Source organism: Bos taurus, chromosome 3, assembly GCF_002263795.3.
Source record: "Bos taurus isolate L1 Dominette 01449 registration number 42190680 breed Hereford chromosome 3, ARS-UCD2.0, whole genome shotgun sequence".
NCBI classification, from domain to species: Eukaryota; Metazoa; Chordata; class Mammalia; order Artiodactyla; family Bovidae; genus Bos; species Bos taurus.
Genome location: NC_037330.1, coordinates 18,578,699 through 18,605,450, shown reverse-complemented (window position 1 = coordinate 18,605,450; position 26,752 = coordinate 18,578,699). Strand labels below are relative to the sequence as shown.

Below are 26,752 nucleotides of genomic sequence, written 5' to 3'. Positions count from 1 at the left end.
CTTGTGCCCAATCCTGTGGGACAAGTTGGGTGTAGGGTGTGAGATAGGGAGGGATAGAGGTGAGGTTGGGAAGGTTAAGCAGGGGAGATCAGGAAGACTCTGTAGGCCAAGGTAAGGAATTTACACTTTATCCCATGGACTCTGGAGAACCATTATTGTATTTTAGGCAGGAGATGACATGATGACATACACAGATTTGCATTTTAGAGAGGTCACTATGGCAGAAGCATTGAGGATAGATTGGAAGAGGGCTAGATAGGAGATAGGAAAGTCATTTAAGTGTCCATCACAGTAAACTAGATGAGAAATGGAGGCCTGACCAAAGGTATTTATAGTGGGGCTGAAGAAAACATTTGAATCAGAAAAATTTTAAGAAGTAGAAATCCATAAGTCTTGCTGACACATTGGATATAGTAGGTGAGGAAGAGGAAAGAATCAGGAGAAGGTCTGGGTTTTTGGCTTGAGCAGATGGACAGAGAGTGGGCCTGTTTCCAGGGAGAGGGACGTGAAAGGAAGAGTTTCATTCTGAGCACATGGAGTTTGAGGTGCCTGTGAAACACTGGGACAAAGAAGTTCAAGAGATGATAAGACATACGGGTTTGGAACTCAGAAGAGAGATCGGCTGGAGATACAGACTTGGAAGCCACTGGCAGAAGTGAGATGACTGTCCCCTCAAGGAGAGATGAGACTGACTGGGGAAGTGTGTGGGACAGTGGTCCTCACCCTTGGCTGTGCATTAAAACTCTCTGGAGGAACTTTTTTTAAAGTTTTTATTGAAATATAATTGATTTACAGTGCTGTATTAGTTTCAGCTATACAACAAAATGATTCACTAATGTATATACATATTCTGTTATATATTCTTTTCCATTATAGGTTATTATAAGATACTGAGTATAGTTCCCTGTGCTATATAGTAGGTCCTTATTATTTATCTATTTTATATACAGTAATATGTATATTTGAACCTCAAGCTCCCTGTTTATCCATCCCTCTGTTTCCCTTTGGTAACGATAAATTTGTTTTCTATGTCTATAAGTGTTTCTGTTTTGTATGTAAGTTCATTTGTATCATTTAAAAAGTTACGCATATAAGTGATATCATATGATACTTGTTTCTCTCTGATTTACTTCACTTAGTATGATAATCTCTAGGTCCATCCATGTTTCTGTAAATGGCATTATTTCATTCTTTTTTAAGGTTGAGTAATATTCCATTATGTCTATATGCCACATCTTCTTTGTCCATTCCTCTGTTAGGGACATGTAGATTGCTTTCATGCTTTGGCCATTGTAAATAGTGCAGTTATGAGCATTAGGTTACATGTATATTTTTGACATGTATATTTCTTTGGATATATGCCCAGGTTTGGGATTACTGGACCATATGGTAGCTCTATTTTTAGTTTTTTAAAGAACCTCCATACTGTACTCCATTGTGGCTTCACCAATATACATTCCCATCAACAGTTTAGGAGGGTTCCTTTTTCTTGGGGGAACTTTCAAGAATCCAGATAGCCTGGGATCACAACATAGACCTGTAAAATTAGAATTTCTGGGAATGGACTCTAGACACCAATGATTTTTTAGAACTCTCTTGATGATAAAGTGGCCCCTAAGGCTGAGAAGCACTTGGCATAAGGAAGGAAGGGTGAGAAAAGGTGACAAAAAGGGAGGAGAAGCTCATGAGGGAGCCTAAGAACTTTCCTGAGAAGTGGGAGAAACTGGAAAGAAGGGGACTATGGATGCTTAGGGTGTGAGAGCTCAAGAAGAAAGGAGTGAGTACCCCTCTTCTACATAATCTTCAGTCACTTCCTAAAGTGGCCCTTTCCTTAGGTATGTGCGTACTAAGTTGCTTCAGTTGTGTCTGACTCTTTGCGACCCTATGGACTGTAGCCCGCCAGGTTCCTCTGTCCATAGGGTTCTCCATAGGGTTCTCCAGGCATGAATACTGGAGTGGGTTGCTATGCCCTTCTCCAGGAGATCTTCCCAACCCAGGGATGAACCCACATCTCTTATGTCTCCTGCATTGACAGGCAGATTCGTTACCACTAGCGCCACCTGGGAAGCCTTCCTACAGGTACCTAATCTGTTTCCTATCTCCTGCATTTAATGCTGCACAGATGCTTATCTGTGTCTCTACTCAACCTATACCTGATGTCCAGGATTCCTGCCCTTTTCCATTTCATGTCAGTCCACGTCCATTCCGTGTATCAATATGAGACTTGGTTCAAAGCTCTTCCTCCAAAGATCTGGTTAATTTTATAAGGTTCTGATTATTCCTATTTAGAGAGTCCCTTATGCATTTAGTTGTTTATCAAAGATGGCCAGCTGTGGAGCAGTGCAGAGTCCTGGACTTAGACTCTATGGATTTGGGTTCAAGTCCTGGCTCTGCTGAAAGTTAATTGTTTGGAACTTTCCAGGGATCTAATTAGAGCTCATTAGTTTCCTTGCCTGTGAGGTGTTCAAAGTTATAATTACTTCGAAGAATGATAGAAGTTTTATGTGGGAGAATGTAAGAGAGCTATACATGTGTTATGGTATAGGGTAGTATAATTGAATTTTACACGCATCAGTAGTTTGCTTTGCAATCACCCCAAAGTCTGTGTGTGTGTATTTGTTTGATTTTCTAACTGGATTATAAACTCCTTAAAGTTTTAACTTTAAAAACTGTTTTGTTTCTTTTCTGCCTCCCTAAAAGGGGCTTAGTGGGATATTGAGATTCTGAGGCAGGCACACATTTGTAGGCTCATGCTGGTTAACCAAGTGCAACATCCCTGAGAATGTTGCTCCCAGGTGATAGAACTTCAGGATCATTGCACAGGGACCAAGAGTTAAAAGACAGCCTGCACAGACGTGGGGTATCTTCTGGTCCAGATCTGTAGGCTCCAAACACGTAAGAGAGAAGTCTAGGTGTGTGCAGGAAATGGGAAAGGATTGAGGCAAAAATCATCTGATGGCTCTCTCCAGCTTACTCTGAGGAAAATCCCAAACCCTTCAGCCTACCAGACATGATTAGTGACTCTACAGAATGACCTCTTTGACCTCATCTCCTGTGACTCTCCCCTTACTTATTTTGCTAATCACTTTTACTATTCTCTGAACATACTTAGCAACATGCTGCCTCAGAGCCTTTGCAGCTGCTGTTCCCTCTGCCTGGAATGCTCTTCTCCAGATATTCATTAGTTTCTTTCCCTTACCTTATTTAGGTCTATGCTCCAATATTACTTTCTCAGGAGACCTACCCTGATCACCTTATTTTAAATTGTGACACTCAACATTCTTTATCTTCCTGCATTCCTTCCCCCCACCATGTTATCACCTATCATTATCTGATGTAATATGAATTTTACTAATTTATTTCCTATTGTCTCTCCATTAGGATGTAAACTCTACAAGAACCATGTTTTCTATGTTTTTTAAACCACTGTATCCATGGTGCCTAGATGATTCTTGGAACATAGTAAGTACTCAATATTTGATGATGAATGAATAAATTAGGAAATGAATGACTTTTGCTTATCAATGGCCAAGATATTTTGAACTGGTAGAGACTCATTTAAGTCAAGGAATCTAGCTTTTTTCCCTTACTCTAGTTTCTTGTTGGCTTCTTTATAAGGTTTTATTTAATCAAATTATCATGAAAACTCATTAATTCCTATGGGGCAATGGCTCTTTAGCCTTTTGGCTTTTGTTTGTTTTCTCTTAAAAGGAATAAATCCTAAAGAGGAGTTTTCTGAATCTTAATTCAAGCTCTCTCCTGTTCTGTCTCCTGAATATGGCCCCTGGCCTTGTGGAAATTCCTACCTACTTTTGAAAGAAATTTTCTAAAAGTAGCCAGTCCTTCCTTTGAACTTCAAAGACAAGTGAAGAGAGAAGAATTAGAAAATATGGTTTATATATATGTCAGTTTAACTCTCTGATGAGATTGATAGCGTTGGGAGTACAGATGTTTTCTAAAAGAGTTGGATGAAATTTCAGAAGCTGAAACACAGAGCTACTAGTGAAGGGGTGTTTGAATGTGTGTGGACACTATTCTTTCTCTCTACTGTTTTCAGAGCAAGCATACAACCATGGCTGCATGAATCATTGATCCCACTCAGGAGAGCAGCTTTGATGTGATTCTAAAGCCCTTTGGTTCTGTGCTCAGACACACGGAGCGATTAAATCTGAGGTTTGATTTCTTTTATTTCTTGTCTGACTCACCACAAACTCATCCAGCTATACCATAGGTGAGAGTAAGGCACAGAAGTGACAAGATCTCAGAGCTTTATTTTTTTTAAACCAGGTTCTGACAGAGGCTGTGAAACCACTTGGCAAGAAGACCAAGGTAGAGATTTCTGGGTTATCTGGCAGGTTGCACCCTTACATTATAGAATCATAGACTTGGATCATCTAGTTCAACTTGGAAATCATCTAACTCAAATCTCATTGTAAAAGTTCGTCTGTAGTGATCCTGACTAATGGTCATGCAGTCTTTTCTTAGGCAAGGTTAGTGATGAAGAGGGTTCTACCTCCTAAGGCAGTGGACTCTGGGTACTATTAAAATCGAAAAAGAATTTCTTTTTAAATTGGGTAAAATTATCTTCCTTTTAACTTGTGCCTATTGGCCTAGTCTTACTCTCACCAGCAGTGTAGAATTATCTCTTATTCTATGTGGCAGACTCAGTTGCCAATGCCTCTAACATCCTTTGGGCTTCCCAGGTGGCCCTAGTGGTAAAGAATCTGCCTGCCAATGCAGGAGACCCAAGAGATGCAGGATTGATTCCTGGGTTGGGGAGATCCAGTGAAGGAGGAAATGGCAACACACTCCAGTACTCTTGCCTGGAGAATCCCATGGTCAGAGGAGCCTGGCGGGCTACAGTCCATGGGGTTGCAAACAGTTGGACACGACTCAGCATCTGAGCACAGCACACAGCTAACATCCTTTAAGACTTCTTTAGGAGAAAGGTCTTCATTACACTCCTGTGGAAGAACTCCAGACTGCAATGCCTGTCAATGTCTGGTCTGAGCAGTGCAAGGCAGAGAGTTCTATTTCCTTCTATTAATTTAACCTAAAATACTTTAAGGCATTTTTAAAATTAAAATTAAAAAAAATTTTAATTGTGATAAAACACATATAAAATTACCATCTTAATCATTTTTAAATGTTCAGTAGTGTTAAGTACATTCACATTGTGTACAACCAATCTCTACTACTCTTTTCATCTTAGAAAACTGAAACTCTGTCCCTTTTAAAGCATAATTCCCTACTTCCTTCTCCCCCTGGATCCTGGCAGCCATTATTCTACTTTCCTTTTCAATGAATTTGACTACTCCAGGTATTTTATATGAGTGGAAGCACACAGTATTAATCTTTCTGTGACTGGCTTATTTCACTTAGCATAGTGTCCATAAGGTCTTCCTTGGTGGCTCAGAGGGTAAAGCGTCTGCCTGCAATGTGGGAGACCCGTGTTCTATCCCTGGGTTGGGAAGATCCCCGGAGAAGGAAATGGCAACCCACTCCAGTACTTTTTCCTGGAAAATCCCATGGTCGAATAAGCCTGGTAGGCTACAGTCCATGGGGTTGCCAAGAGTTGGACACGACCGAGCAACTTCACTTTCACTTTCAGTGTCCTTAAGTTTAATCCATGTTGTAGCATGTGCCAGAATTTCCCTCCTTTCTAAGGCTGAATAATATCCCATCCTTTATGCATTCATCCATCCATGAATACTTGGATTGTTTTTATCTTTCGGCAAATGTGAATAATGTTTCTATAACACTAGTATATAGTTATTTTTTCCAGACCTTGTTTTCAGTTCTTTTGGATATAAACCCAGAAGTGCAATTGCCGAATTATATGATAATCCTATTTTTATTTTTTTGAGGAACTGCCATACTGTTTTCCATAATTGTTTTTCAGTTTTACCTACACATTGATATTGCACATGGTCCCAATTTTCCCACATCCTTGCCAATACTTGTTGTTTTCTGGTTTTTTTTTAATCTAAATTTTATTTTTTATAGTAGCCATCCTAATGGATATGAGGTGGTATCTCATGGTGCTTTTTGAAAATTTTTTAAATTTATTTTTTGACATGTACACACCACTATATTTATATATTTATTTTTGGCTGCACTGGTTTTTCATTGCTGCATGCGGGCTTTTTCTAGTTTTGGAGAGAGGGGGCTACTCTCTAGTTATGTGTGGGCTTCTCACTGCAGGGCTTCTCTTGTTGCAGAGCACAGGCTGTAGTGACAGGCTTCAGTGGTTGCAGCACAGGGCTCAGTTGCGGCTCTCAGGCCCTAGAGTGCGGGCTCAGTAGTTGTGGTGCATGAGCTTAGTTGCTCAGCGGCATGTGGAATCTTCTCTGACCAGGGATTGAACCCATGTTCCCTGCCTTGGCAGGCAGATTCCTATCCACTGCACCACTGGGGAGTCTTCATTGTGCTCTTTTTTTTTTTAATATTTATTTTTAATTTAAGAATAATTGCTTTACAATATTTGGTTGATTTCCGCCATACCGCAACATGAATCAGTCATAGGTGCTTTGGATTTGTATTTCTCTAATGATTAGTGAGGTTGAGCATCTTTTTATGTACTTTTTGGCTGTTTGTATACCTTCTTTGGAGAAATGTCTCTTCAAGTCTTTCACACACTTTAAAAATTGAAATATAGTTGACTTACAGTGTTGTGTTAGTTTCTGGTATACAGCAAAGTGATTCAGCTATGTATATAGACATAGTCTTTTTCAGGTTCTTTTCCACTGTATGTTAAAGCAAGTATTAATATAATTCCTTATGCTGTACAGTAGGACCTTATTGTTTACCTGTTTTATATATAGTAGTGTGTATCTGTTAATCCCAAATTCCTAATTTATCCCTCCCCTCCCCTTTTCCCTTTGGTAACCATATCTTCTTATTTATGTTTTAGCTGCACCGGCTCTTCATTGCTGCATGAGAGCTTTCTCTAGTAGTGAGAAGAGGGAGCTATCTTCAGTCACTGTTCGCCGGCTTCTCACTGTAGTGGTTTCTCTTGTGGAGCACACGATCTAGGCTGAATGGCTCAGTAGTTGCAGCTTCTGGGCTGCAGAGTGCAGGCTCAGTAGTTGTGCTGCACAGGCTTAACTGCCTCATGGCATATGGGATCTTCTGGGATCAGGGATCGAACCTGTGTCATCTGCATTGGCAGGTGGATTCTTAACCATTGATTCATCAGGGAAATCCTATTAGTTTGTTTTTTATCATATACTTTTCGATTGGATTGTTTGAGATTTTGTTGTTGATTTTTAGGAATTATTTTTATATATACTAGATATTAATCTCTTATCAGATATATGATTTGCAAATATCTTTTCCCATTCTGTGGGTTGTCTTTTCACTCTGTTGATTGTGTCCTTTGATGTGCAGAAGTTTTGAATGTTCAGGTAGTACAGTTTATCTATTTTTACTCTTCTTGCCTTTGCTTTTGGTGTCATGCTTCAAATTGTTTTATCTTAAAGCAATCACAGTTTCCTGCTCTCCTGTTATGATTACAATCAATGAAAAGCCCTGATCAGATATGTTATGCCTAATGCTGTTAAGCCTGGAGACCTTCATTCTACCTTCTGAACATTTGCTTCTCTAAAGTCTACTCACCTTTCAGTTCAGTTCAGTTCAATTCAATTCAGTTCAGTCGCTCAGTCGTGTCCAACTCTTTGGGGCCCCATGGACTGCAGTATGTCAGGCTTCCCTGTCCATCACCAACTCCTGGAGCTTACTCAAACTCATGTTCACTGAATGGGTGATGCCATCCAACTGTCTCATCCTCTGTCATCCCCTTCTCCTCCTACCTTCAATCATTCCCAGCATCAGGGCCTTTTCCAGTGAGTCAGTTCTTCACATCACGTGGCCAAAATATTGGAGTTTCAGCTTCAGCATCAGTCCTTCGAATGAATACTCAGGAATGATTTCTTTTAGGATGGACTGGTTGGATCTCCTTGCAGTCTAAGGGACTCTCAAGTCCAACACCGCAGTTCAAAAGTGTCAGTTCTTTGGCATTCAGCTCTCTTTATAGTCCAACTCTCACATCCATACATGACTACTGGAAAAACCATAGCTTTGACTAAAGGGACATTTGTTGGCAAAGTAATGTCTCTGCTTTTTAATATGCTATCTAGGTTTGTCATAGCTTTTCTTCCAAGGAACAAGCGTCTTTTAATTTCATGGCTGCAGTCACCATCTGCAGTGATTTTTGAGACCAAAAAATAAAGTCTGTTACTGTTTACATTGTTTCCCCATCTATTTGCCATGAAGTGATTGGATCAGATGCCATGATCTTAATTTTCTGAATGTTAAGCTTTAAGCCAGTGTTTTCACTCTCCTCTTTCACTTTTATCAAGAGTGGCCATAAGGGTGGTGTCATCTGCATATCTGAGGCTACTGATATTTCTTTTGGCAATCTTGATTCCAGCTTGTGCTTCACCCAGTCCAGCATTTCTCATGATGTACTCTGCATATAAGTTAAATAAGCAGAGTGACAATATACGGCCTTAACATACTCCTTTCCCAATTTGGAAGCAGTCTGTTGTTCCATGCCAGTTTTAACTGTTGCTTCTTGACCTGCATACAGATTTCTCAGGAGATAGATCAGGTGGTCTGGTATTCCCATCTCTTTAAGAATTTTTCAGTTTGTTGTGATCCACACAGTCAAAGGCTTTGGCATAGTCAATAAGCAGAAGTAGATGTTTTTCTGGAACTCTCTTGCTTTTTTGATACTCCAATGAATGTTGGCAATTTGATCTCTGGTTCCTCTGCCTTTTCTAAATCCAGCTTGAACATCTGGAAGTTCACGGTTCACATACTGTTGAAGCCTGGCTTGGAAATTTTGAGCATTACTTTGCTAGCGTGTGAGATGAGTGCAATTGTGTGGTAGTTTGAGTGTTCTTTGGCATTGCCTTTCTTTGGGATTGGAATGAAAACTGACCGTTTCCAGTCCTGTGGCCACTGTTGAGTTTTCCAAATTTGCTGGCATATTGAGTGCAGCATCTTCTTTTAGGATTTGAAATAGCTCAACTGGAATTCCATCACCTCCACTAGCTTTGTTCATAGTGATGCCTCCTAAGGCCCACTTGACCTCACATTCCAGGATGTCTGGCTCTAGCTGAGTGATCACACCATCGTGATGATCTGGGTTGTGAAGATCTTTTTTGTATAGTTCTTCTGTGTATTCTTGCCACTGCTTCTTAATATCTTCTGCTTCTGTTAGGTCCATACCATTTCTGTCCTTTATCGTGCCCATCTTGGCATGAAAAGTTCCCCTGGTATCTCTAATTTTCTTGAAGAGATCTCTAGTCTTTCTCATTCAGTTGTTTTCCTCTATTTCTTTGCATTGATCACTGAGGAAGGCTTTCTTATGTCTCCTTGCTATTCTTTGGAACTTTGCATTCAAATGGGTATATCTTTCCTTTTCTCCTTTACTTTTCACTTCTCTTCTTTTCACAGCTATTTGTAAGGCCTCCTCAGAGAACCATTTTGCCTTTTTGCCTTTCTTTTTCTTGGGGATGGTCTTGACCCCTGTCTCCTGTACAATGTCACAAACCTCCGTCCATAGTTCTTCAGGCACTCTGTCTATCAGATCGAATCCCTTGATTCACCCTTAAAGGCCAGGCCAAGTAATTCTTCCAGCAAGAAACCTTCTGTCTAGCATTCCCCACTCGGATAGAGTTTTTTTTTCCCTCTTGGTCCTTGTGTTTGATTACAGGCCTGTCAGAGTGTTCTATGAATTAAGCGTACTGATTTATATACATTACATCTCTCAGTAGACTCTGAGCTCCTCGGGGGCAGGGATAATTTTCATATCTGTGCCCTCTACAGTACTAGCATTGTGCCTTGTGTTTAGCAGTTCTAGCCCAGACTGGTTGACATGGCAGTTACATGCCAGATTCTGTTCCACAAATTACAGCACTCATTCAGTAGGCTCTTTTCATTGGAGTGGAAAACAATCAAATAATTTAAAACATGAATTTTAGAGGTCAGGTCTGGATTTGAATTTTGTTCTTGTCACTCACAAGATATGTGACTTTGGGGGAAGTTCCTTAATCTCTCCATGCCTTGGCTTTCTCATCTATAAAGTGGACAAGATGAAAAGCATCAAATTTACTAGGGTTTGTGAGAGGATAAGGCATGTGAGCACTTAGCATTGTCCCCCACACACACTCAGGGGAAGCTAGTGATGTGCTCAGGGAGAGTTAGTGATGGCTATTTTTTTTACCTGTGTCTGCAAACAATTGTTTGTTCTCTTAGACCCATCACAAGGTGTTGTGATTGTCTTCCTGCTGCAGAGATCGTGAATTCTTGATGACAGACACCCTGCCTCTGTATCCCCCAGTGACCAGCACAGTGTCCAGGAAACTTAAGTCATAAGTGTTCATTGGGTGAATGAATGAATCTGAGACTTTTGAACTGCAGCCCCCACCTTCAATGTATGGAAATATTGCTGTTATTAGTAGGCATCGCTAATGGGGTCTTATAAACGCATGCTATCAATGATTTATTTGGCTTTAGGGAAGTGTGTGGAAGACAGTGTGAAAGACAGACTTGTAAATTATGAACTTTAAAATAAGCAGAATGAATTAGAATGCCACAGAGGATGATAATAGTAGGAGCAGACAGGTGGAGTGGAAAAATTAATGACTAAGGTAGGTGTGGGGGGTGGCTTTATGGAGATGATGTTTGAAGTGAGGTTTTAAGAATGAGTACAACCTTGGTTAAATAAATCCACCTGCTTGTTTAAATCCTAATCAATCACTAAAGTCTAAGACAGATGCTTCCTCTATGCTGAAGATACTGGTTTTGCCCCACCTGCATATATCTTCCCTCTTTTGAGCATCCATGGTGCTTTCTTTCTTATCATCTTACCACCTGCAGTTACAGTACTTGATCAGCATGAGGTGATCAAAAAGTTTTGTACATTGAATTATAGCATCTTTACTTACATGCATAGCTCAGCCTTTGCTCTAGCCCTGACTAGTCCAAGCTCTTTTAAGGCAAGGATTGTACCTTTGCAGTTCTCTAGTGCCTAGAATGGAGAAGGCAATGGCACCCCACTCCAGTACTCTTGCCTGGATAATCCCATGGATAGAGGAGGCTGGTGGGCTACAGTCCATGGGGTCACTAAGAGTCGGACACGACTGAGCGACTTCACTTTCACTTTTTACTTTCATGCATTGGAGAAGGAAATGGCAACCCACTCCAGTGTTCTTGCCTGGAGAATCCCAGGGATGGGGGAGCCTGGTGGGCTGCTGTCTATGGGGTCGCACAGAGTCGGAGATGACTGAAGCGATTTATCAGCAGCAGCAGTGCCTAGAATGTGCCAGGTACCATGTCAGGTACTCTGCAGATCCTTACAGCCACCCTATGAAGAAGATATTATTATCAGAATTTTTAAATGAGGAACTGAGAATCAAGTAATAAAAAAGTTGAGTAGTTGGGTCAAGATTGGAACTCACTTCTATTGGACTCCCAAACTGCTGCTCTTAACTGAGTAGGCTACTATATGATGCACTGCACAGTTAGGGGTGATAGCTGCTGTAGTAGAAACTGGTGACCAGTACATATGACAAGAGTCTTACTTGTTCACTGGGCAGAGAGTGCCAAACTGTGACCTGATTAGCATTTGTCATTTTTTTTCTAGCCATCTAAGAACACAGGGAAATCCCCTGGACAGAGGGGCCTCACCATCTACAGTGCATGGGGTCTGGAAGAGTCAGACACTGCTTAGCAACTAAACAGCAGCAAGGACACAGGGAATCCAGTGATCAGTAGGTGGCGCTAGAACCCCATATGATAATATAATTTCTCCAGTTTGCTTGCAAAGTATAAATGGTGCGAAGTTATCTAGTTAAGTTGGAGTCTAGGTGGCATATTGGGGTGTTGTTGGCAACCACGTTGCAAATGTAGACTGCAGCCAGATCACAGAGGGCTTCTTTGAGCATTTAGTCGACACATACACTTATTGGGCGTGCACCATGATCAGCCAGTTTGTGTGTGTGTGTGTGTGTGTGTGTGTGTGTGTGTGTGTGCATGCGCGCGTGCATGCGTGCCTACCTTTCTAAATGTTACAGAAAGAAATCAGGGAATGCAGGTAACAAATTTCATTTCAAAGTACTATGTGATAAATAAAAAATACTATGTGAAAAATTAGATCAGATGGGCACTGTCTATGCCACCCTAAAGGGCTGTAAACTCTGAGTTCCTGGCCCCCTCCCTGCCATATACACACTTTATTCAGAAGCATCTTTGTTGTTCCATCATCTTTGTTAGTCCATCATCTTCAAGCCTTCTATGTTGGAAACTTGCTTCTGTCTCATTGCCTTACATGGTAAAGGAGAAGGGTAGAGTCTAAAATCATTTTGAAGCAAGCACTGTTTTTGATGTCGAGGGTACAGTGGCAAACAGGACAAACAAAATCCTTGTTCTTGTGGGCCTTAAGTTCCAGTTGAGGGGAAATGACTACAAACAAGCAATATAAAAACAATGTACCCGATATGAAAAGTGCTGACAATAGCAACAAAAAGAAGAGGATGTAATTGAGAGTGATTGGAAGACTGTTCTTTTAGATTAAAAGTTAGAGAAATCTTCTCTGAGGAGGTATACTCTTTAGCTGATACCTAGATGAAATAAGACGGCAGCCACATAAATCAGTGAGATGCCCATTCCAGACCAAAAAAATTAGCTGTTCCAAATAGGAATCAGTTTATCCTACCAGAATCAAAGAAAGAAGGCCAGAATGGTTGGTGACTGTACAAGTGAGTGTTGAGAGATGAGGTCTGGAAGAGACCAAATGTAGAAAGGCCCTGGGAAAAATGTTGAATTTTATCGTCAGTGTGGGGAGAACCTAAAGATGAGATCTGGAAGAGACCAAACGTAGAAAGGCCCTGGGAAAAATGTTGAATTTTATCGTCAGTGTGGGGAGAAACTGTCAAGAATTTTAAGCAGGGGAGTGACATGATGTGGTTTACATTTCACAGAGGAGTAAGGACCCCCATCAGGAAGCTACTGCTGTATTCCAGGAGGGAGATGGTGGTGATGGGGGTGTTAGGACTAGACATGGCAGTGATGGTGAATTTGCGCCACACTATATTTTGAGATAGAAACAAAAGGACTTACTGATGAGTTTGATTTGGGAGAAAGGAATGATTACAACAAAGTATATACCTTAGGTTTTTGCCTGAGCTCTGTGGATGGTGCTACTGACTTACTAAAATGGGGAACATAAAAGGAGAAGCAAGTTCAATCGAGAGTTCTGTTTGGGAATGCTAAGACTGAGATGCTATTTAGATGTCCAAGTGGAAATGCCAAGTAGATTATTGGAGAATGTGTGAGCCTGAAGTTTAGGAAAGACATTAGAGATGAAAATTGGAGAGCCTCAGAAATACACATTTAAAGCCAAAGGACAAGATAAAATAGCCCATAGTTAGAGTAGAAAATAGCTCAGAGGTCAGTCCTAAGGGGAAGAAAGTTGGGCTGCAGTGAAATAAAGAACAGTTTTCTGCAGGGGAATGATGTCCCTTTCTAATTTAGGTATATTTGGAGGAAGCGCTGTGAGTTATCTTTACAGTTTTTATGATTTGCTCAGAGTTTGAGAATAGATGGTGCTTAAGAGGGACAGTGGAGAAGGCAATGGCACCCCACTCCAGTACTCTTGCCTGGAAAATCCCATGGACGGAGGAGCCTGGTGGGCTGCAGTCCATGGGGTCACTAAGAGTCAGACATGACTGAGATACTTCACTTTCACTTTTCACTTTCATGCTTTGGAAAAGGAAATGGCAACCCACTCCAGTGTTCTTGCCTGGAGAATCCCAGGGACGGGGGAGCCTGGTGGGCTGCCATCTATGGGGTCCCACAGAGTCGGAGACGACTGAAGTGACTTAGCAGCAGCAGCAGCAGCAGCAGCACAAGAGGGACAGTCTTCATTTTCAGTTGAGAAAATTTGGAAGGTTGCTCTATGGTTTAGATCCAGAGAGCTGCTTTTTTTTTGCTGGCGGCAGAACCTACTTCTGGTTAGCCTGTAACACATTAAAATGTTTCTCCTCCCTCCTTTCACACCCTCTTAAGGGCAGACCCCCACTTTTCATCTTTGGCTTTTGGGCTCAGCTTAGATAGCCCTGCAGTCTGCCATGTTCCAAGGTCTGCATGGGCTTAGGTTGTACCTGTGATGGGGAAGTTATACAGACCAAGTTCATCTAGTTCAATTCAGTCGCTCAGTCATGTCTGACTCTTTGAGACCCCATGGGCTGCAGCATGCCAGGCTTCCCTGTCCATCACTGACTTGGAGCTTGCTCAAACTCATGTTCATGTCCATCGAGTTGGTGATGCCATCCAACCATCTCATCCTCTGTCATCCCCTTCTCCTCCTGCCTTCAATCTTTCTCAGCATCAGAGTCTTTTCCAGTGAGTCAGTTCTTTGCAACAAGTGGCCAAAATATTGGAGTTTCAGCTTCAGCATCAATCCTTCCAATGAATATTTAGGACTGATTTCTTTTAGGATTGACTGGTTGGATCTCTTTGCTGTCCAAGGGACTCTCAAGAGTTTTCTCTAACACCACAGTTCCAAAGCATCAATACTTCAGTGCTCAGCTTTCTTTGTAGTCCAACTCTCACATCCATACATGACTACTGGAAAAACCATAGCTTTGACTAGATGGACCTTTGTTGGCAAAGTAATGTCTCTGCTTTTTAATATGCTGTCTAGGTTGATCATAGCTTTTCTTCCAAGTAGCAAGTATCCTTTAATTTCATGGCTGCAGTCACCATCTGTAGTGATTTGGAGCCCCCCAAAATAAAGTCTGTCACTGCTTCCATTGTTTCCCCATCTATTTGCCATGAAATGATGGGACCAGATGCCATGATCTTAGTTTTCTGAGTGTTGAGTTTTAAGCCAAATTTTTCACTCTCCTCTTTCACTTTCATCAAGAGGCTCTTTAGTTCTTCTTCGCTTTCTGCCATAAGGGTGGTGTCATCTGCCTATCTGAGGTTATTGATATTTCTTTTGGCAGTCTTGATTCCAGCTTGTGCTTCATCCAGTCCAGCATTTTGCATGATGTATTCTGTATATAAGTTAAATAAGCAGGATGACAATACATAGCCTTGGTGTACTCCTTTCCCAATTTGGAACCAGTCTGTTGTTCCATGTCCAGTTCTAATTGTTGCTTCTTGACCTGCATACAGATTTCTCAGGAGGCAGATGAAGTGGTTTGGTATTCCTATCTCGTAAGAATTTTCCACAGTTTGTTGTGATCCACACAGTCAAAGGCTTTGGCATAGTCAATAAAGCAGAAGTAGATGTTTTTCTGGAACTCTCTTGCTTTTTTGATGATCCAACGGATGTTGGCAATTTGATATCTGGTTCCTCTGCCTTTTTGAAATCCAGCTGGAATGTCTGGAAGTTCTCGGTTCACATACTGTTGAAGCCTGGCTTGGAGAATTTTGAGCATTACTTTACTAGTGTGTGAGATGAGTGCAATTGTGTGGTAGTTTGAACATTCTTTGGCATTGTCTTTCTTTGGGATTGGAATGAAAACTGACCTTTTCCAGTCCTGTGGCCACTGCTGAGTTTTCCAAATTTGTTGGCATATTGAGTGCAGCACTTTCATAGCACCATCTTTTAGGATTTGAAATAGCTCAACTGGAATTCCATCACCTCTACTAGCTTTGTTCATAGTGATGCTTCCTAAGGCCCACTTGACTTCGCATTCCAGGATGTCTGGCTCTAGCTGAGTGATCACAACCCATATAGTGATGATATGGGTTGTGAAGATCTTTTTTGTACAGTTCTTCTGTGTATGTTTGCCACCGCTTCTTAATATCTTCTGCTTCTGTTAGGTCCATACCATTTCTGTCCTTTATCGTGCCCATCTTTGCATGAAAAGTTCCCCTGATATCTCTAATTTTCTTGAAGAGATCTCTAGTCTTTCTCATTCTATTGTTTTCCTCTATTTCTTTGCATTGATCACTGAAGAAGGCTTTCTTATGTCTCCTTGCTATTCTTTGGAACTTTGTATTCAAATGGGTATATCTTTCCTTTTCTCCTTTTCTTTTCAGTTCTCTTCTTTTTGTAGCTATTTGTAAGGCCTCCTCAGAGAACCATTTTGCCTTTTTGCCGTTTTTTTTCTTGGGGATGGTCTTGATCCCTGTCTCCTGTACAATGTCACAAACCTCCATCCATAGTTCTTCAGGCACTCTGTCTATCAGATCTAATCCCTTGAATCTATTTGTCACTTCCACTGTATAGTCGTAAGAGATTTGATTTAGGTCATAACTGGATAGTCCAGTAGTTTTCCCTACTTTCTTCAATTTAAGTCTGAATTTGGCAATAAGGAGTTCAGTTCATGATCTCAGCCACAGTCAGCCCCTGGTTTTGTTTTTGCTGACTGTATAGAGCTTCTCCATCTTTGGCTGCAAAGAATGTAATCAGTCTGATTTCGATATTGACCATCTGGTGATGTCCATGTGTAGAGTCTTCTCTTGTGTTGTTGGAAGTGGATGTTTGCTATGACAAGTGCGTTCCCTTGGCAAAACTCTTATTAGCCTTTGCCCTGCTTCATTTTGTACTCCAAGGCCAAATTTGCCTGTTACTCCAGGTATCTCTTGACTTCCTACTTTTGCATTCTAGTCCCCTATAATGAAAAGGCCATCTCTTTTGGGTGTTGGTTCTGAAAGGTCTTGTAGGTCTTCATAGAATTGCTCAACTTCAGCGTCTTCAGTATTACTGGTTGAGGCATGCACTTGGATTACTGTGATATTGAATGGTTTGCCTTGGAAATGAACAGAGATCATTCTGTCGTTTTTGAGATTGTACCCAAGAACTGCATTTGGACTCTTTTGTTGACTATGAGACCTACACCTAACTCTGTCCTTATATTAGCTGTTTCTCTCCATCTCAAACATCTGTCCTGCCAGTTTTCCTCTCATTTTCTGCTAAGAAAACTTTGTGGCTTCTACTATTAACAGAAAGAAAGAATCCCAGATAGAAAGGCTTCATGGTAGATTTTGAGGTCCTCCATGATCTAGCTCACTTTGCCCTTTCAGCTTTGACTCTCTTTAGTGTCTATGTGTATACCTTTTGCTTCATCAAACTTTCCTGGGCTTTCCTTCATTATATTTATTGTGCTGTTTCCCAGCCTGGTTGCCTTAATCGCTCCCATTCTTTACTGTCTGGCTCACCCACTGAGAGCCTCCATGAGCCCTGAGTAGCTTCCAGACTTTGAGACCACTCACCCTGGTTTATTCTCCACCCTCTGCTTTAGCTTTCTGGGGTGAGTCTAAGTTGTGGAGAACATTTGTGAAGAAGACCCATCTTACCTATGAACAATTATGCCATTTAAATAGTAGCCAGCATATGGGCCTCCCCATTGAGCTTAAGGCCCAGGACAAGCTGTGACTTTTCTCATCCCCCTCTCTCCTAGGATCATGGCCCTAGTTTAGATGCTTTCCATAAAGCCTTTTAAAACCTTTTCAAGCAGAGCTACTCCCTTCTTGGTGTCATGACAGCAATTTTCTTGTATTTAGGACATTTTGTCTTATTTAATGGTTTTTTTTCTGTACACATATTTCTTGCTATTAGATAGGAATGTTCTCCAGGAAAGGAATTGTTGTTATGAGTTTTTATATCCTTCCTATGCTGAAGACGATCTGATAGTCCTCAGTATCCATTCTTATCTACTTCTGTGTTTCCTAGACTCCCTTATGCTAGAGTTCTAGATGTGAATTACATTTTATCAGTTAGGTGATTTTGCATGATATTTGGAAGATATTGTGATTTGGGCTATTTCTCTTGGCAAATATGGTTATGGAGTCATGGATGTTGATAGGCAATTTTGGCAGCAATGTGAGGCCACTTCTGGATTCCAGCTTTCTCATTCCTTAACTGTGGCACTGGTGATGTATTGAACCCAATAGTTCCAGAAGTTGCTTCCTATTTTTCAATGATGCAACCCATATAATTCTGGACACTAAATCCCCTTTTGATTAAAATATCCAAAGAGGTTATTTTTCCATTCACTTACTGAATAAGGATCTCATTAATTTCCTTTTTCTATTACTGCATAATAGATAGGAAAGCCCAAATAAATATTCAGTTGAATTTATTCTGAAGTCAGACTAATTTTCTCCATCTGCCTATCTATTCAACAAATGATGAGGGCCACTAAACTTCAGTGGAGGCACTAAGTGCTAAGTAGTACAAGTTTGAGTGAGATATGGTCTTATTTCCAGTTTGGTAGGGGAGAGAATTACTATAGTGTAACAAATGATATCGCAGGAATGAGTAAAAATTTAGGGGAAAGAATGCTTGGAGTATCCAGGGAAGCTGCCCATAGATGTGATATTTTAGTTGGGACACAAAGGATGCTGAGGTTTTTGCCAGACTGAAAGAGGGGGGAAGGTATTCCAGGCTGTGGAATTGTATATTAAAAATATGATTTATTGAAAGTCTATGGTACACTAAGAAAAAGTATTAAATGTTCCTTGGAGGAGTCTTTCATGAGATTAGGCTGGGTAGGTCATTTGGGTTAGATTGTGGAGGTCCTGTGTGCCATGCTAAGGGGTATGAACTTTATTCTCAGGTCACTGAAGAGAAGGGAGGTTAGGGTGGTGGAGATGGAGAAGTGGGAAGAGACTTAAGAGGTGTGGTGGATGTAGAGTTGGCAAGACTTAATGATCACTTGCAGGCTTCCCTGATGGCTCAGATGGTAAAGAATCTGCCTACAATGCAGGAGACCTGAGTCCAATCCCTGGGTCAGGAAGATCACCTAGAGAAGGAAGTGGCAACCCACTCCAGTATTCTTGCCTGGAGAATCCCATGGACAGAGGAGCTTGGTGGCCTACAGTTCATGGGGTCGCAAAGAGTCAGACATGACTGAATAACTAAGCGCACACACACACAATGATCACTTGAATATGGAGCTGAATGAGCGGAAGGAGTCAAATTTGACTCCTCTGCAGGGGAAGGAGCTGAAGACGATGTTTAGATAAGTTCCTTTTGACTCCTTGTTCTTTGTTTCATATTGATTCTTATTATTTTAAGTGCTCAGGAGCTCAAAGAACAAAGAGATCTTAAAAGTGGAGAAATGATTTCTTATCCTTGGAAAATGCCTACAAGTGAAGATAGGATGGCCCCATAGTGAAGAAAGAAAAGAGTCACTGAGGTTGATGCTCACCAATCATTTATTGGGTATTTTAATACAATTCCATAGACTTTCTCATGAAAGGTTTTCAGGCTCCAGGAGCTAGGGATCAACAGTGTTGGCTTGTTGGAATCTGCCAACAGATGACATGTTTTCTGTTTCATGTGATCAGAAACTAAAAGGCATCGAACTGGAATCAGTCCAATCAGCTCTCATGATAGCTCAGTGGCCAGTCCTGATGAGGGGTAGAGACATGGGCTTGGGGGTGCTGTGGATGTCTAGCAGCCTCTCACTGTATTTCATTTTAGTGTAGGCTATGAGGCTTGCAATTCTTGATGGTTTAGCCACAAGAGCTCTGTAAGTTCTGGTGTCCTCTCCTTGGGTTATAATGTATATCTTTAGAATGCCTTTCCTGTTTCTGAACTTTTGAGTGAAATTCTTACCTTTCAATGATCCAATCATGTCCCACCTATACAGAGAACAAACCAGGAAATGATTTAAATCCCCAAATTAATCAAAATTGGGATCTGATTATTTCACCCAATTTACCACTCAGATTTTACCCAACCAGAGCATTCTGGAATTGCTGATCAAAGAACTGAAATGCCCTAGAAGTGAATTCTAGTTCCTAAAAGCATCCTTGTGGTTAGATAGAGTAGAGGAGAGAATGAAGATACACATTTTCAATCTCTTAAGCAGAAGTAAGGATGAACTTGATGTGTAGATTTCTTCCTTGGCTTCATGTTGCTTTAGCTCTTGGTGCAATGCACAGCCTAGTGCCAAACCCCTTTCTGCTCTTGTACATAGTCATAGAGTGGATTGGGAGCAATAGTTGCCTTGATAGGGTGACTTCCACCCTGTTCTCTTCTTTGAGGCCTCCCAGCATTCTGGGTTGGATGGAAGGCCAGGTCACTGCATCTTCCTTGGGAACTTGGACTCTGGCCATCTTCATTCATATGAAATTTTTCTCTGTTGGCACATCCTTCCTGGGTCCCATGGGATTGTCGATACTGGGACTCTTGATACCTCTCTTTATCCTTATGGGTTTGCCAATCCTGTTGTTGTCGACGGTTTTGATCCTCTTCATGGGTTTGCCTGTCTTGTCTCTGACGGGTCTGCTCATCTTCGTGGGTCTGCTCATCTTCATGGGTTTGCCTGTCTCGTCGCTGACGGGTCTGCTCATCTTCACGTGTTTGCCTGTCTCGTCTCTGACCGGTCTGCTGATCCTCACGAGTCGGCCTGTCTCGTCTCTGACGGGTCTGCTCATCTTCGTGGGTCTGCCTGTCTCGTCTCTGACGGGTCTGCTCATCTTCATGGGTTTGCCTGTCTCGTCTCTGACGGGTCTGCTCATCTTCACGTGTTTGCCTGTCTCGTCTCTGACCGGTCTGCTGATCCTCACGAGTCGGCCTGTCTCGTCTCTGACGGGTCTCCTCATCTTCGTGGGTCTGCCTGTCTCGTCTCTGACGGGTCTCCTCATCTTCGTGGGTCTGCCTGTCTCGTCTCTGACGGGTCTGCTCATCTTCGTGGGTCTGCCTGTCTCGTCTCTGACGGGTCTGCTCATCTTCGTGAGTCTGCCTGTCTCGTCTCTGACGGGTCTGCTCATCTTTGTGGGTTTGCCTGTCTCGTCTCTGACGGGTCTGCTCATCTTCATGGGTTTGCCTGTCTTGTCTCTGACCGGTCTGCTGATCCTCATGAGTCTGCCTGTCTCGTCTCTGAGGGGTCTGCTTATCTTCATGGGTTTCCCTGTCCCATGTCTCACGTGGAGTTTCCTGACCCTCATGACTGTGTCTACCACAGCTTTGGTGGTCCTGCTCTTCCTCTGCTTGGTGGCTCTGCTTCTCACCATGACTCTGCCTGGTCTGGACCTGTCTGTGGCCCTGCTCACCACTGTGTGATTGCCAGTCTCTCCCGCTGTGACAGGGTGGCCTTTCTTGCTGAATTTGTGCTACTAGTTTGTGTTGGCTGTCCTCTTCGGACTCCCATGCCTGGCGACTGTTCTGCTGCCCTTCCCTAGTCTGGAATCTCTGTCCCTGATTTCGGTTTACTTCCTGTCCTTGAGTATATTGACTTGGTCTTCCTGGCCTTCCTGATTGCTCAACATGTGAGTCTCTGCTTGCTCCCTCGCTCCCTTGGAAGCACCTATTTTGCCTAGTTTCCCCAGTCTCTGACTGACCGTATTGAGAGTTCACACCTTGTCTGTCTGTCTGACTATATCGAGTGCTCAGGCCATGTCTGTCTGTCTCATCATAGTGGGAACTCTGGCCTTGTCTGTCTGTCTGCCCATAGTGAGAGCTCAGGCCTTGTCTATCTGTCTGCCCATACTGAGAGCTCAGACCTTGTCTGTCTGTCTGACCATAGTGAGAGCTCAGGCCTTGTCTATCTGTCTGATCATAGTGAGATCTTTGGCCTTGTCTGTCTGTCTGACCATAGTGAGAGCTCAGGCCTTGTCTATCTGTCTCATCATAGTGGAAACTCTGGCCTTGCCTGTCTGTCTGACCATACTGAGAGCTCAGACCTTGTCTGTCTGTCTGACCATAGTGAGAGCTCAGGTCTTGTCTGTCTGTCTCATCATAGTGGCAACTCTGGCCTTGTCTGTCTGTCTGACCATACTGAGAGCTCAGGCCTTGTCTGTCTGTCTGACCATAGTGAGAGCTCAGGCCTTGTCCGTCTGTCTCATCATAGTGAGAACTCTGGCCTTGTCTGTCTGTCTGACCATACTGAGAGCTCAGACCTTGTCTGTCTGTCTGACCATAGTGAGAGCTCAGGCCTTGTCTGTCTGTCTCATCATAGTGGCAACTCTGGCCTTGTCTGTCTGTCTGACCATACTGAGAGCTCAGGCCTTGTCTGTCTGTCTGACCATAGTGAGAGCTCAGGCCTTGTCTGTCTGTCTCATCATAGTGGGAACTCTGGCCTTGTCTGTCTGTCTGACCATACTGAGAGCTCAGACCTTGTCTGTCTGTCTGACCATAGTGAGAGCTCAGGTCTTGTCTGTCTGTCTCATCATAGTGGGAACTCTGGCCTTGTCTGTCTGTCTGACCATACTGAGAGCTCAGGCCTTGTCTGTCTGTCTGACCATAGTGAGAGCTCAGGCCTTGTCTGTCTGTCTCATCATAGTGGGAACTCTGGCCTTGTCTGTCTGTCTGACCATACTGAGAGCTCAGACCTTGTCTGTCTGTCTGATCATAGTGAGATCTTTGGCCTTGTCTGTCCATTCGACCATATTGAGAGCTCAGGCCTTGTCTGTCTGTCTGCCCGTAGTGAGAGCTCAGGCCTTGTCTATCCATCTGACCATACTGAGAGCTCAGGCCTTGTCTGTCTGTCTGATCATAGTGAGATCTTTGGCCTTGTCTGTCCATCTGCCCATAGTGAGAGCTCAGGCCTTGTCTGTCTGTCTGACCATACTGAGAGCTCAGGCCTTGTCTGTCTGTCTGACCATAGTGAGAGCTCAGGCCTTGTCTGTCTGTCTGACCATATTGAGAGCTCAGGCCTTGTCTGTCTGTCTGACCATAGTGAGAGCTCTGGCCTTGTCTGTCTGTCTGACCATAATGGTAACTCTGGCCTTGTCTGTCTGGCCTTGTCTGGCTACAGTGAGTGCTCAGACCTTGTCTGTCTGTCTGGCCATAGTGGGACTCCAATTCTTGCCTATTTCTCTGACCATAGCCTGATTCTTGACCCAGCCTTCCAGACTGTTCATTATAAGAGCCCGATTCCTGTTGGTTTGTGTGGCTATACTGAGGATCCTCTCTAAGTCTTCCAGACTGGCCATAGCTTGACTGTTGTCCAAGCCTATCAGATTGTCCACAATGAGAATCTTGAAGTTGTTTCTCATACTGATTTAGGGCAAAGACATAGCCTTGTCTTTCAGGATTGCCACTGCCAGATTTATTACTCAGTCTTTGACCAGAGCTGGAGTCCTGACCCTGTCTCTCAGTCTGACCGTAGTGGGAGTCCCTGTCTTGTCCCTCAGACTGACCGTAGTGAGAGTCCCTGTCTAGTCTCTCTGACTGACTGTAGCGAGAGTCCCTGTCTTGTCTCTCAGATTGATCTTGGTGGGTATCCTGGCTTTGTTTCTCAGACTGACTGTGGCAGGAATCCTGCCTTTCTCCCTCGTGTCTCTTCCTGTGTTGTCTGCCTGTATTTGTTGGAAATGTATGGCCTTGTGTTCCCTCCTGCTTCCTTTCTTGCTGAGAGGTTCTATCTCCATATGATTCATTATCCAGCCTATGATAGCAGGCTTGGGCCAACTGGAACACCATCAGGAGATATTCATGAAAATCAACATGCTCGTTTCTGTTTCTATCCAAGAGGCTCAAGATGGTTTCCACAGTCTCTGGGTCATTTGGTCTCTGTGCAAAGGTAAAACAAGCAAAAAAATCAGATGTTCTCCTTTGGATAGTGTCAGTATCTGTGCCCCAGTCCATTTAGTCCTGCATAAACCTTCGATTGAGAAACCACTAATCTAAAGTGGCCTATGCTTGGTTCTAGTCTTTGATAAGCTGGTTCTCAGAATCTCATCCCTTGCTGGACCAATGGGAGCATAACAGTAGGGATAGATACACTTATTTAAAATCAGCTTCATTAATAATTACTTTGAATCATTTGAGGAAGCTATCCCATTCCACCCCATGCTATGTTGTATTGTTTGTTCATCTGGTTTTTCTAACCACACTGTGAGATCCTGGAGGGAGGGGAAGCTGGTTTTATTCATGTTTGTATCCCCAGTGCCCAGAATGGTGGTATGTAGTAGATGTTCAGTGACTCTTTACTGAACAAATAAATGAATGAGATGTGTGGACAACACTTAAATATGGAAATCAAGATACAAATCTCAGATTTTCTCCTGAGAAATGATTTCCAGCCTGAGCTGTACTCCCTCTTGTTTGAACAAAAATACAAGGAGGTGTGTGTGTGTGTGTGTGTGTGCTGGAAGAGAACTACTAAGGAGCTGCCTGAAATTCTTTTAGTTACAGGGTAGATCATGAACAAATAAAACAAAAAGCATGACGTTCTAAAGGCAGGTGTCAGTGTAATTCACATTTGTCTCCATGGGGCTCAAAGTCTGAGCATCTTACCCGGAGGATGTCTCCAAACTCAGCCAAGAGCAGCTGCTTCAACTCCTCCTTGCATAGTGAGGTGGAGTCCCCATTCTCTTTGGCATATTTCTGGAACACTCTAATCACGGTGAGTATGCTGTTCAGGAGTTCGGTCATTTTGGCAAAGATGAAGGAACCTAAAAGAAGAAACATTATATTGTCTGTATTTACAATGAAGACCAGGAGACAGCATTTCCAGAGGAAAAGTGGCCCCTTTTGGTCAGAGAAAAAAGTTTAAGAAATGACAGAGCTCATTGTTAGCTATACTCTTCACTCTCTTTGACCACAGTCAGACTCCAAATATCATGTGTTCAATGGAATAAAGGTGAAAACTATGTGTCCCCTGCTATAAAAAGAGACGATATCCTAGAATACAAAATGTTATAGGGATTTTGTATGCTCTGTCTTCTACTTCACATGGGACTTGCTTGATTGAAACGCTCATATTAGAACGAAAAAGAAGGGAGATCAGGAAGGCCGTAGAGGTAGGGCCAGAAGCCAGTATGATAAGGCACAATTTTCTACCAAAGACCAGCACACTGAAGAGGGCACTCAATAGATTCTTCTGAATAGGACTCAGTCTTCTAATGAGTTTCACTTAGGTGGGGAAGAAGGCTAGAGGTCTCTTGCCATTTGCCAAGGAAGCTTTCTGAGAGACTAAATTACAGCAAGTGCTTCTGGCCTGGATAGTCATGTTGGAATATTATAAATATATTGCAAGTAGAATAAGTGGATACAAAAACTGTTCTAGATAAAAATAGCAAGCTAAATTAACTGCATAGATGAGAAGAAATACGTACAGTCAGATAGGTTTACGTAGCCATGTTGGGAGGCTGGAGTCTTTTGTAGCCTCCATCTCAATATTTCTTCTATGATGTAAAAATTCTAGTTACTGAGTTTGCAGGCCTCTAGACTGAAGTCCTAACTGCAAAGCACACTAGATTTCCAAAAGCATGCCACTGATGCCTCTAGGGATAAGTGACAAATGATGAATTGCAGGACACAAGCAGAGTCCCTTATGGCAGTTCATTGCAGTGAGACTTGAATATTATTGTGGTCCCATGGTCTGGGGCCTTGGCCCTAATGAGCCCTAAACTCTTGGGTCTGGCCTAACTTACACAAAAGGGAAATGCTCCACTATGGGCGACTAATTTATCCATCAAGAGTTCTAGTCCTTTATTTTGGGATGCCTAGGACACACAGAAACAATGGCATGTGTATTTTACGGACTCAGAAGTACATCCCTCCCGCCATCCCCCTGAGCTATCATATTCTCAGATAGAGGCAAAAAAGGAAGCAGGAAGGTACCCACAGCCACAGGGTACCTCCCCAGCCCAGCACATCACAGCCCCTACCAAGAGGCTCTTGGATTCTGCTGTTGCTTCCCCATGCATGTCTTACCTGCTTGAGGAGGTATCAACAGAGGATTCAGAAGCCGGAGAGGATACTGGACACCTGCAAACCCATCCTATTTATAGGGGTTTTAATTGTCCTACTAGACCATCCCAGGAGACACCCATTCTGTGGCAGAACCTGAATCACTCTGGGCCCAGCCCAGCTTGACCTCTCCCTCTGCAAACCGTTTGATTTATTTACTTCCCCCATTTACTCATGAACCTGTTGGCATCACAATAAGTGACACTGTTCAAGTCTTGGCCCCATTAATTAGGGGAGTGTATGTGTAGGCATGCATGCAGCTGCTGCTGCTGCTGCTAAGTTGCTTCAGTCGTGTCCGACTCTGTGCGACCCCATAGATGGCAGCCCACCAGGCTCCCCTGTCCCTGGGATTCTCCAGGCAAGAACGCTGGAGTGGGTTGCCATTTACTTCTCCAATCATGCCTGCAGCAGGGGTCCCAAAAGACAGAGGCATGGGCCAAATACATCCTTAGCATGTGTCACTTATCGAGACTAATGGAAGGCAACAGTCAATCATACCAAAGAAGGATACTAATCAGGTCACGGCACAAAAATCTGTCAAAGCAGAGACTAGAGAGTCTAGGTGGAGAGCCAGGACATAATTATTGGAAGAGATTTGTTTCGGTTTGTTTTGCTAATGTTGGGGTGTGTGTGTGTGCGTGTGTGTGTGTGTGTGCGTGCATGCTCGGTCATGTCTGACTCTTTTCAACCCCATGGACTGTAGCTGCCAGGCTCCTCTGTCCATGGCATTTTCCAGGCAAGAACGTAGGAGACAGTATCATCCTCCTTCTCCAGGGTATCATCTTGACCCAAGGATTGAGCCCATGTCTCCTGCATTGGCAGGCAGATTCTTTACCACTGTGCCACCTGGGAAGCCCAGTGGAAGTGGATATGCGTATTTTAATCTATTGATCTATTTTTAATATTTTTTACATTTCTGTTTTTTTAAATTATTTGTCTATTTTAGACTGTGCTGGGTCTTCATTGCTGTGCATAGGCTTTCTCTAGTTGCTGTGCGTGGGGGCTTCTCTTTGTTACGGTGCCCTGGCTTCTCACTGTGGTGTCTTCTCTTGTGGTGCCATGGGCTCTGGGTGCTTG

The 26,752-nt window shown here is 42.8% G+C and overlaps 2 protein-coding genes across 2 annotated transcripts in view; one reads left to right on the top strand and one right to left on the bottom strand.

Annotated features, from left to right (window-relative positions):
- Nucleotides 1-2,718: 2,718 nt before the first annotated feature.
- LOC112445945 (mucin-4) overlaps nucleotides 2,719-26,752 on the top strand; it is a 97,822-nt gene continuing 73,788 nt past the window's right edge. The window contains exons 1-2 of the mRNA XM_059884992.1: nucleotides 2,719-3,462; nucleotides 4,058-4,173. The gene's annotated coding sequence lies outside the window, so the exon portion shown is untranslated. The remainder of the gene's footprint in view (nucleotides 3,463-4,057; nucleotides 4,174-26,752) is intronic.
- On the bottom strand, nucleotides 19,168-25,705 carry RPTN (repetin). Its single transcript, XM_010803075.4, has 3 exons — nucleotides 25,640-25,705; nucleotides 24,218-24,375; nucleotides 19,168-23,491 (listed from the first exon to the last, which is right to left on the bottom strand). Exons 2-3 carry the CDS (start codon nucleotides 24,353-24,355, stop codon nucleotides 19,919-19,921), a joined length of 3,711 nt encoding a protein of 1,236 aa, XP_010801377.1. The 5' UTR covers nucleotides 24,356-24,375; nucleotides 25,640-25,705; the 3' UTR covers nucleotides 19,168-19,918.

Excerpts from the sequence above, each read along its gene's own strand:
- RPTN (XM_010803075.4), bottom strand. The coding sequence starts at position 24,355 with ATGACCGAACTCCTGAACAGCATACTCACCGTGATTAGAGTGTTCCAG. Across the intron at positions 23,492-24,217 it reads AGTTTGGAGACATCCTCCGG|AGACCAAATGACCCAGAGAC; the intron begins GTAAGATGCTCA and ends ACCTTTGCACAG.